Source organism: Oculina patagonica, chromosome 1 (assembly GCF_052425735.1).
Source record: "Oculina patagonica isolate OP01 chromosome 1, crgOcupat, whole genome shotgun sequence".
In the NCBI taxonomy this organism is placed as follows: domain Eukaryota; kingdom Metazoa; phylum Cnidaria; class Anthozoa; order Scleractinia; family Oculinidae; genus Oculina; species Oculina patagonica.
In genome coordinates this window covers 2406416-2418042 of record NC_135758.1, presented here as the reverse complement: position 1 = coordinate 2418042, position 11627 = coordinate 2406416, and the positions used below count along the sequence as shown (strand labels likewise).

Here is an 11627-nt window from a genome sequence, read left to right as displayed (position 1 = left end):
AGACTGGAACCGAACGCGGCCATACTCCCGGGCATTTGCGCGCCTGGTAGTTTTGTGCAAAGCGAAGGTCAAACTGAGAATTTTGCGGTTTTGTCAAATTTGTGGTCTCTTGTTCTTATTTACAATGATTGGGGAGTCTGCAGTGGTTATTGGATCTAGTTTATATGTATTTTACAGCTTTTTTGAATTGAAACAATGTGCTGGCTACATTTTATTCCATGCAGTGCGTGAGTACCGACGCATTTCCGAGTTTTGTTTTGCTCGTTGCAGAAGCAAATATCTTAAATATACACTTGATTTTTTTTTTAAGTATTTCTGATCGCTGGTATTTCTTCAATGAAGTGGTCTGTAGGGATAAAGAAATGGTTTCACCTGAGGTAAGTGTTCCACCCTATGAAACCAACGAAACTTATTTGGAGCGTTTGGCATGCATGATTCCGCATGAGAAGAAATATTAGACTTCTAGTGCAACCCGCTGGACTGTCAGATGCACTTTTATTGCACCGTTAGTTATTATTAGTCATTTTTTTCCGCAAAACGGATTGAAGCAGGAAATTTAAGTTGCAAAAAATCGTTATATTTTCACTTTCACTTTTTGCATATTTTTCTTGGTTGATTAGGCCATCCCTATAAACTGTTTCGTTTCCCATCGCCCCGTCTTTTGTGATGATGGGTCGGTCGGTCGGGGAAAAAAAAAAAAAAAACCCGGGTTCCAGAGAAGTCCGGGATGCTAAGTAAGAAAGCCTGATTACAAAGGACCCCCCCCCACAAAGTCAACTCGAAAACATGGTCTTTTCGTTCGTTATTCCTTATCAAATGTCTAAACAGTCTTTAAATAACGTAGTATCGATGTTTATTAAAGATAATGCACCTATCAATGTTAAGCCCGAGGGGGGGGGGGTCGGGCTAACCACGGGAATTTGATCGTGAGGTAGGTCCCCAGGGTAGGGATTTTGATCGTACGTGATGGCCCCAGGATAGGGATTTTGGTCATATATAGAAGGTTTGAAGGACATCTGACCACCTTTCAAGGGGGTTTTTTACCAATTCTTTTGTCCTGGGGGTGGGGAATTTGACATTTTTTTATAGAAAATGTCAAAATCCCCACCCCTTGCCCGACCCCTCCCCCCTCGGGCTTAACATTGATAGGTGCATAAAGACATCATATACCAATCGTTGTTAATAAAACAAGATCGTGTGCTTGTAAATTGAAGTACTTGCTTCTTTAACTAGTGAATCTGGATTTTTTTTTTTTTTTTTACTTTTCGAAAAAAATGGGTCGGTCGGGCGATGGGAAACGAAACATTTTATTGGGATGGCCTTATAAATATAACAGTTACTTCTCTAATGTTGTAAAATGAGTTTAATATACCTGTACTTATTTATCTTAGTTAACGAGCAAGAGCTAGCTGCTCAGTACTTGGCATAGCGTTAGTGTGGCATTGTTATGGCTTTGGGGTTTGTTAGTGTTTATGGCAAGCTGGTGGATTTTCTATGTTCTGTGATTTACCAGTTTTGCAATACTGTATTAAGCCTGTTGTGGGGGAATTTCCAGTACCCACAGGGTCAATGGTATACTGTTGTGTTGTTTTTATGCGCGTACCTTTACATGCTCTTGGTTTAACAGTGCTTAGTGCTCGGGACATTCTTGATCAGTTTGGAGTTTTAAGCTTTTTTTTCCAGGGTTGGGAGTAGGGCACTGAGGCTTATGGGGTGTTTGGGGGCTTGCCACCCAACCTCCATGTGCGACTCAGGCATTTATAGGGGTGGTGAATGGTCCTTCAAAAACTGCGTGTCTCGCAAAATTTTAGCCAAATTTCAGGGATCTCGTCGTCTTGAATTTTTCTTTGACGCCTTCTCGCAGTCTCGATTTCTTTTGCAAGGCTAAAAAGGTCTCGGGCTCGCAGAAAAGATATCAGTCTCGCCGTCTCTCTAAGTCTCGCATTTACCATTCAACACCCCTATTTATGAACATTTATTGTACCATTTATAGGCCATTTGCAGGCGATGGTGTAGAAATTGGCTCACTGCTTGTTCCCATGGTGCTTACAAGTCAAATGGCATTCATTGAGAGATGGGAGAGTAAAAAACTCAAAGTCACAGGTATTAACCAATGCCATTAATTTTCAGGTTAAGAAAATAAGTGGCAGTTGAAATTTTCTCTTTTATTAGCCAAATTAATAATTTTATAACCTTTCAATGTAGCAGGCTCTTACTGGTCATCTCTTTGTGCATTTCCTATTAGTGATACTGGTAATTATTTTATTGTAAGTTAGATCCACAACATACCGTACATGTATTGGCTTGTTTTGTTGCATCTGCAGTAATCCTGTTAAAAATCTTTTTAAAATCTTTAAGGATCTTATTAGATCTGCAAAAGGATCTTTTGTTTATCTTGATGAGGATCTTTTAGGATCTTCATCCATATCCTCAAAGATCTTGTAGGATCTTACAAAGATCTTGCAATTCAATCCCTGCAACGATCTTTCAGGTCCCTGCAAAGATCCCTCAGGATCTTTGCAGATTTTTGGAAGATCTTTACTGAACTTGAAGAATCTTTTCAAGAACCTGAAAGGGTCCTTTTAGGATGTTGTAGGATCCTAATGAAATCTTTGAGGATACTGAAGGAGTCCTTAAAAGGATCTTTGAAAGGATCTTTGTCAGGAACCTCATAAGATCTTTATAAGATCCTCTTGGAATCCTTGAGGGTCCTTAAAAGATCCTTGTCTTCAAGGATCTTTACAGGACCTTTGCAAATCTCTTTGAAGATCTTGCAAAGATTTTCACCAGAGAAATTTCAATGTTATTAATACTTAATATTTTTTTTCTCTTTTTGTTCATTTAGATGTGGAGAGATCATATCTGTTAGCAACTCAGTTGATGAGCATGCTTGCTGTCTCCATTCTGCTGATTGTAAATAATGAAAAACCTCTGATTTCATCATTCTTCTTTTTTGTGGTAACAACCTGCATTGCAGCTACAATTCATGTCCAGTGGGGTATGTACAATTTTTTTTTCTTTTGGGGGGTTGGAGGGGGGAGGCGGGGGGTATGTAGTCAGCAGTTTGGCAAGGAAACAGGGCCAATTTCAGGACATTTTTATAAGTATTGTAGGCCTTACTAGAAATAGTCCCTCTAAAACAAAACACATATAGGGTTGTCAGAAAGTTTTGAAGTGGGTGGCTTTATTGTTGATTTTGCCATCTTTTAAGTAACAAATCAGAGGATACCCCAGCACTGAGTAGTCTCCCAAGAGCATTAAGTAGGTAGTGATTTGTTCCTGGTCCGAAGCTAAATCACTGTTCATACTTTTTTTAAAAAATATTTAATTTTCGTCTTAGTACAATGTAAGTACTCTTCAATCTGTGAAACCAGCGGTAAGTATGTTTTTAAGTGTCAGCATATTCGTTCTTCTCCTTGGGAGGAGTTATGTTCTTGTAGTCCTGCTCATCTAGTACACAATGTATTCCTACAGTTACATGACTTTTTGTATAACTACGGTCAAGTTTTCTTGAATTGCCCCCTTAGATGTTTAACAGCTCCTAAAATGTTAAATTTTAGATATATCTTTTAACCTTTCCACTATATGCTTGCTTGTTTTTTACATTGCAGATGTAGATATCATCCGAGTGTCAGTATGCATTTGCCTATTCTTTGTTATTCTATTTGTTGTCTTACGCTGGATACCGAGATGCTTTACCATTGGTGAAGCCATGGTTGTTACAGAGGCAGTTGTTTTGCTGTCAGTTGATTCATATACAAATCTTGGACTGAAGGTAATTGTATACCCGTACTTGCTCAATAGTAGGGAGGCGCGGTGGCCTAATGGTTAGCGTGCTCGACTCCGAGTCGAACGGCCTGGGTTCGAGGCCTGGCCGGGGCGCTGGGTTGTGTTCTTGGGCAAGACACTTTACTCTCACAGTGCCTCTCTCCACCCAGGTGTATAAATGGGTACCGGCAAATTTACTGCTGGGGGGTAACCCTGCGATGGACTAGCATCCCATCCAGGGGGGAGTAGCAATACTCCTAGTCGCTTAGTGCTACAGAAACCGGGATAAGCTCTGGCTGTATGGGCCTCATGGCTCAGAGACAGACTTTACTTTTTTTACTTGCTCAATAATATTTTTTAAATTATTTTTAAGTGCTCACTACTGTAAGAACCACTAGACTTGCCAGTCAGTAATTGTGAATCATCTGTTTATTCAGTTATCCTATTTATCACCAACTTTTTACAACATGATTGGAAGTCATGCAGCAGTTACAAGAGGAACTCACAGTCTGTGGATGCAGGTAACCAATAATTAATGTGTATTGTTCTGTCACTAAAAAGATATATATATATACACTTTTAGTATGCTTCAGAAAGTATAAAAAACAGCTGGTTTTTTGAAAACAGGCATCTCTGGTTGTGAAAGAGGCATGAAAGGGTCAACCCCCCCATGTTTAGGTACCCCCTCCCCCACCCAAAAGAGAACAAAGTACAGTCGAAGCTCTTGTAAGCGGACACCCTCGGGACGCGAAAAAAGTGTCCGTTACTGGAGCTGGCCGCTTACGAGAATGGCTCTCGTAAGCGGCCATCAGAGGTGTAAGGGATAGATGGCCGCTTACGGGAGCTTGCCCAGCTAACAATGTAACCGGACGTGGATGACGACAAAACAAACACTGAAATATGGTACTGTGATTACTGTAAAATCATTGTGACGAACGGTGATGTGAAGTTGATTGATACAAGATACAGAAACAAGATACAGAGGTCGTTTAAAATAGGATTATCTTTGGGATGTCCGCTTACGGGAGCTTAAAAACAAAGAAAAAGTCTAGGTTGTAATCTCTGAAAGTGTCCGCGGCCGCTTATGGGAATGTCCGCTTACGAGAATGTAAAAATACAGAGTTTGTATGGGAGTTAAAACGGGGTTTCAAACCAGGCGGCCATAAGTAGAGCTGTCCGCTTACGAGAGTGTCCGTTAAGAGAGCTTCGACTGTATATTATTCTATTTTTTGATGATATAACACACATCGAGGTAAACTATATATATTATATTATGAAGATTTCACAGTTGTGTGGCTTTAGCAGCATCCAATAGTAGAACAATTTCCATTGCTTTAGATTTCTGTAGCACTATTAATTAAAATCTTTAAAACTAAGTTGTAAAAATTTTTTTTCTATTACAGCTCCTGTTAATTGGTTCACTAACAACAGGTGTTTTGCTGCTGCCAGTATTTTATTATCTTACACTAGTAAGGTGAGTCTTGATTTGACGCCAAAGCATTTATGAAAGACAGTACAAAGAATAAAGAACTTTTTTTTCCAGCTATTTGTAGTCTGGATATAAACATGTCTCTAAGTTTTGCTTAATTTTTTCCTGCTCAAGAGCTGATTTCCTTCTCAGAGGCTTCCTCATGTGCTTTGCACTTTTATTGTAGACAAAGAAATGGCACAAAAATTCCATGCATAGTCTGATAATGAAGTAGATCTTTAACAATAGTTTGTGAACTTTCATAGGCTGGAAAACATGTCTTTTTCGAAATTTCAATTTGGTCCAACCCCACTGGGTTTCAAATCCCCCCAAACCGGGTTTGTAAAGGTTTTGAAAAGGATTTGTGAAGGGTTTAAAAAGAGTTTGCGAAAGGTTCGTGAAAAGCCTGTAAAACGTTTGCCTAATTATGGGTTTGCAAACGGCTTTTAGGCAGATGAGCTGACCAATAATAGCCAGCTTCCTTATTACGTTTCCTTCCTTCGTCGTAGCGCTAGATTTAGCTGGCTTTTTGATTGGTTGCAAGCTATGTAACTGTCGCCCTTTGCACGTATTGCGCATCTATAGTACTGGGTAATAATAATGAGTATCTATAGTACTGGGTAATAATAATGAGTATCTATAGTACTGGGTAATAATAATGGGTTTTACTGACAGATATGTCTTTTTATCAAACCAAACCCCCCCCCCCCCCTCTATTATTCCACGCAACATCACAAACCACACTCCCCTTATGCATACACCAACAAAGCGAATGCGGGAAATGAAGATTCTCGGTCGAAACGTCTTGAGCACATTATGAGCGTTGTTTACGCTCAAATAAGTCAGCGTCAGAATTTATAAAGAGTATTAATGTCTTTTTATTCACTGGCGAATTTTAGTCAAAACTTAAAGGTTCTTTTTTTCTTTCTTCAGCGACTATTGGGAGAAAGTAGCTGGATACATGGCATTTTACTCCGTCATACTGTTTACATTCTTTGCACTTCTGTTACCTTGGGCTGTACTAATGCTAGGAGGTGAAAATCCGTTCATGTGGCTGTGGAATTATTTGACGAATGTATATATTAGGGTAAGAAAATCTGCAACGAAAAATGCTTCTGTCAATTTTTCTTGTTTTAGAAATTATTGTTTTTGAAGGCGTGCAAGTTAGAGAAACTCTTATCCTTAAAAGCATTTTGGAGTGTTTGCTTAAAGGTGATGATATTCTGACAGAACAGTCAATTTAAAACATAGCCAGCAGAAAAAGGCAAAAAAGATTATTGTAACAGGTGCCCAATGACATATTGGGCAAATGGAAAAGGTTATGTTCAACCCACGGGTGTGCACATCCCCTCTTACACCCCTCTGTAACAGACCCAGTGGAACCCGACCCAGTGGATTATTTTCCCCTACCCAGTGAAAATTTAGTCTCCCCGGTACCCAGCGAATATTTTGTTTTTACCCGCCTATTTTTATGTTTCCCCAGTGACTTTGCGGTGTGACTTTTGTCAAACAAACTTATTTAAGAAACAAGCCCAAATAAGCCGACCCAGAGGGGTCTCCTATTCCTATTACAATAAGCTGCGTTATTGTAACTCCTATCATAATGGTATTTGTGCTGTTTTGGACTGAAATTTGGTTAATCACATATTATGGTCTGAACTTGGATTGTGAATTGTCTTTATGAAGGAAAGACAAGTGCGTTGGCCTTGTCCAACTTTGGCTGCCCTCGGAATCTCTTTATCTAATTATTTCCAAATTGAACAGCATGTAGTCCTGTTACATAAATGGTCTGAAATTGGATTGTGGATTGTGGTTTATGAAGAAACAAGTGCATGGATACGAAAAGCGCGATTTAACGGGTCAGATACCCAACGAACAGGTCTGAAAATGAGTACCGTAGAATTCCGGTTATAAGCCCTGGGCTTATACAACTTCGTAAGGGGTTTTGGGTTGGCTTTTAAACGGAGGGGCTTATATCCGGGAGGGCTTATAAGCGGAATGAAAAAAACGTTTTGAAAAGAGCCACGAGTTAAAAACGCATAATAAAGCAACATTTACTGCCATCCGGTAGAGGAGGCTTATATCCGGGGGGGGGGGGGGCTTATAATCGGATGTGTTTTTTTGTTTCCAAGCAGATGGGCCTATAACCGGAGGGGCCTTTAAGCGGGGGGCTTATAACCGGAATTTTACGGTACCCCACGAAAAACTCTAGGGAGTAGTACCGCCTGCCCCCGTCCGTCCCCACCCCTCTGTGTAGCATACCCGGGAATAGAAGTGAAGAATATCAGGGGCGTTTAGAAGAAACATATTATTAAACAACTCATTTTGTTTCTTTGCAGATCCCATTAATTCGTTACTGGTTCTGTATCGTTCTTGTTGCCATTGGATTCGTTGCGTGGCAAAATCGCCGGCTAACGTCTTCATCCTCATCCACCATAACTCGTAAATTTTTTCATCTATTAGCGCTCGCTATCTACATACCGGGTGTTGTTTACGAACCCTACTTGACGCACTTGGCTTCGTCCATTGCTGTAGCCGCTTTTATATTTATAGAGGTAGCGTATTATTTTTGTCACAATTTGTCGAATTTACAAACGGTAAAATAGTTATCCTCCAAAACCACCTGACATTCATTCGCTTATAGCTGTGAACGTCTTCTGCTTGTACCACTTGTTTAAATTTTGAAAATGCCGGGAAATTTCCTGCGAGCAGAGTTCCCATCGATCTTCCTAAAAAAAGAATCGGGAAGAGGATTTTTCTAGGTAGATCGAAGAGAACTCTGCTCGCTGGGAAGAAGTTCATGTTTTGTTCAGGGATTTTTTCGATTAAAATTCACTCTAGTAGGACACTTCAGTGCGAGAAGTGATAAGCAATCCCTCTTTTTCTTTTGGCAATCGCCGGACAACACCAAGAACCGAGAAGTCGGATTTTTTGTTAGGTGTCTCGCCGTCCAGAGTGTAAACCTTGGTGTAATCAATGGTCTAAAACCCTAAAAGGTTAAAAAACTGTAAAACGAAAATAAAGTTATGGCATTTGTCCAGTGTCAGGAAATGTAAACAACGGATGAATCAGTTAGAACTCGAAGCAAAAACAAACAACAACAGCAAAAAATGCAAAACAAAACAAACAAATGCAAGCAGCACCGTGCGTGGGAACACACTTTCAAGTAAAGATCCGCCCTCAAATGCTAATTCACAGCTTACATGTCTTACAAAAACGAAAATTTACTGTACTCTTTCTTTTTCTCGCAGTACATCCGCTGGCACAGAATAGGACCGTTTGGTGAACCGATTCACGCAGCTCTTCGGGTGTTCTTAGATGACAAAGATTCTGGTCCCCCTCATTTTAACCCACGTGTATTTGTTACTGGGTTTCGCTGTACCGTTGTGGATATATCCTGTAGATTACATGAAGCCTGATACTACTGGTGAGTACTGTCTGTGCTAAGAGGAAAACGAATTGGGAAAAAAATCGAAAAAGACGCTAGCGAAAAGAACCAGTAAGGTGTCCAGAATAACCTCCGTTCAGTGTAATCGCTTTGATTGTAATCGTATGTAACTTGTTTCCCTCAGGTTGTAAGCTTGCACTGTATTCTGGGATACTTGCCCTCGGTGTTGGAGACACAATGGCGTCAGTCGTGGGGAAGAAACTTGGGCGCTACCGCTGGCCAGGTAAGTCTCTATAGCAACAAAACGTCCTTTAAAAACTGACTGTTAAGTTTGATAGTAGCTTCTTGTAATGTGAGAAATCACATTCTCAAACTTATTAATAATTCATCAAGTAAAAACAAAGAAAATTAAAACCGCAAAGGAGGTCTGTTTACTCCTTAGTTTTTGTTTCGATTGAGAAGATATATCAAACGCTCGAGACAATGTTTCATCGGCTATCCAAACAGCTCGAATTTCGTCAAGAACACTCTGCTGCGCGTCGTATTTCAACTCTAGATCTCTTCTCGGAGTTTGGATATCCCGATGAAACAATGTCTCTTGAGTTTGATATATTACATGAAGATTAATTTGTAATGTTCGTAGGCTGTTTTCTTTTTTCTGTGTCATAGGATGGCACTCGGGCCCGATTTCCGTTGTTTACGAAGTAACTACTGAAAGAGTAATGCTCCCTAGGTCTCCCCCCTCCCTAGGTGGAATGCTAGTCCATCGTATGGACTCCCCCCTAACAGGCCCTCTAGTCAGGTTTTGCAAACACTTTATCGGCACTCATTTAATATTCTACTGTTTCTTGTTATTACTGAGATGTACTGTAATAGTTAAGTGTCGTCTCTTCAACTAGTTTTGACTTCAAAATGCTGCAAAATGACATAACTCACCCGCGTTACTTTAAAATGTGACAACATAAAAAAATTGTAACCGAAAACTGTGCCGTTGAGTTGCTAGGAGTAATTATACAGCCTGATTCTCAGATGATGCGAGGTCACTCACTCTCACCCCCTCCTGACAAAGTGAGCGTGAAGCGATCTCAGAGCATCAGGCTACTTATTATACCGCCATCTCACATATTCACTAAAACACCGTTCAATTTGTAACAGGAAGCCTTAAAACTGTGGAAGGAACATTAGCTGGCATCATATCACAGCTGCTGTTTCTATGGACGTTACATCACAACGGTATAACACTGTTTCTCGCTATGAATCAATCGGTGCGAAGCTTGCAGCGTTTACATGTAACAGCTTTAATCAACAGATTTTAGCAACGAATATACTTCTCTGGTTCTATTTTGCTTTTCGTACCGTTATTTCCCAGCGGATTTTTAAAAACGTTTGCCCCTGTCCACACTCTTACGTTATATTTAATTTGAGAAATTTTCATTTGTTTTCGCCTCTTATCCACACTAGAACGAGTGGAACCGCTGATCATTTTCACTAAAAACAGAAACTATCGATAAAGCTCTCGAAAGAAAAGACTTTTGAAATGCCAATTCTACAGTTCAAGTGAGGAGAGTAAAAACTGGGACGCACTTTCTAGTATGAGTCGTGTCAAGAATGAATCAATTTTGCTTTGTTGTACCTTTACGCACATAGTTTAAACGGAAATATTCTGCTGTTTTCGACTTGAACGTATACGTATACTTCGAGATAAGTTGTCCCTGGTAGGAGGGTTACCCTCCATACCGAGCCAATTTTGGGCTCGGTGGCAGGGACAACTTTTCTCAATGAAACGCTCGTTAGGGATGAAGGTAACCCTCCTACCAGGGACAACTTTACATCATATAAACAGGCCCTTAGTCAGCCATCAGGTAAAACTAAGAGGCCTTTAAAATTATCATAACTCAATTTTGTTTTTTCTGCATTTTTCAGATATTCTTTTCTTACCGAGAGAACGATGGTTACCAGTCTCCGCCGCAGTAACAGCCGGGTCTCTGTTAGAGGCCTGGACATCCCAGATTGACAACATTGTACTGTCGCCTTTCTTGTGCTCACTTCTGCTATTTAAATGCAGATAAAACACAGTCTGATGGCGTGTTAGTCAATTAATTCGCCGTTACCCATTCACACAACTGAACGAGAAAGGCCAAGAACCACTATGAGAGTAAAATCTATATTTTATGTCAACAAGAGTACATCCCCAGTCTCCAACGCTCGCGGAACCCCTCCCAGGACTTCCAGGGAACAAGAGATCATGGTCATAAAAATTTGGGAACAAAGGAACAAATGGAAAATAAAGCTGAGAAAACGGGAATAAAAGCTGTGTTTCTGATATTTTAGAGAACAGGGATCACAAAAATCCACAAAATACTTTTAGGGAACAAGGGAACACATGTACAAGGTAATTTTTGGGAGGAACAAAGGGAGCATGGACCCTCTTCCCCGGAAGGAGCTCACCCCTGTACAGCAATCCCAACGCAAGTTGTCCCCCTTAGGTTGTGTTAGAGAAGTTACCATAGCAACATGACATACTCTCGTGCGGCATACCAACTAGACTTGCTCCAAGTCGACCTCGTATAAATTGATGAGAGCCAAAAGCGATCGATAGCGAGCACGGTCGCCAGAAGTGATCGATAACGAGCACGGTCGCTGCGAGCGAACGAGGTCGCGAAGCGACCGAGATAAGGACTTTGAGAAAGTCTACATACCAACGTGACGAGTTTCGTAGTAACCCACGTATCTTTGATGTTTTTTCTGCGTGTACAATGGAATCGGTCCTTTAAGGATTTTTTTACATGCCGCGATACAGCATTTTTCTATATGCATCGTTCATAGAACTTAAGAAAGTGAATTAGATACAGTTGACAACAAGTTGTGTGTGTAAAAGTTCAAGTTCCAGTGTGCAAGGAGGCCACTTCAAAGACTCGTTGAAGTGATCTCCTTGCACACTGGAAGGGAGTACTTCTACGCCGCTTTAATTTTTCAGTCCTATTATCAAAACCAAGGTAGATC

The 11627-nt window shown here is 40.4% G+C and overlaps 2 protein-coding genes across 2 annotated transcripts in view; one reads left to right on the top strand and one right to left on the bottom strand.

The window, feature by feature from the left end:
- Positions 1 to 11627, bottom strand: part of LOC144663169 (betaine--homocysteine S-methyltransferase 1-like) — a 144107-nt gene that overhangs the window by 51518 nt on the left and 80962 nt on the right. The window lies entirely within an intron of this gene.
- LOC144656502 (dolichol kinase-like) lies at positions 75 to 10934 on the top strand. Its single transcript, XM_078516760.1, is given in 14 exon segments — positions 75 to 227; positions 311 to 377; positions 1994 to 2103; positions 2846 to 2998; positions 3612 to 3775; positions 4206 to 4289; positions 5172 to 5242; positions 6170 to 6323; positions 7576 to 7791; positions 8488 to 8571; positions 8573 to 8663; positions 8809 to 8911; positions 9784 to 9857; positions 10548 to 10934. Coding segments are annotated over 14 exon segments (1620 nt in total). The 5' UTR covers positions 75 to 124; the 3' UTR covers positions 10694 to 10934.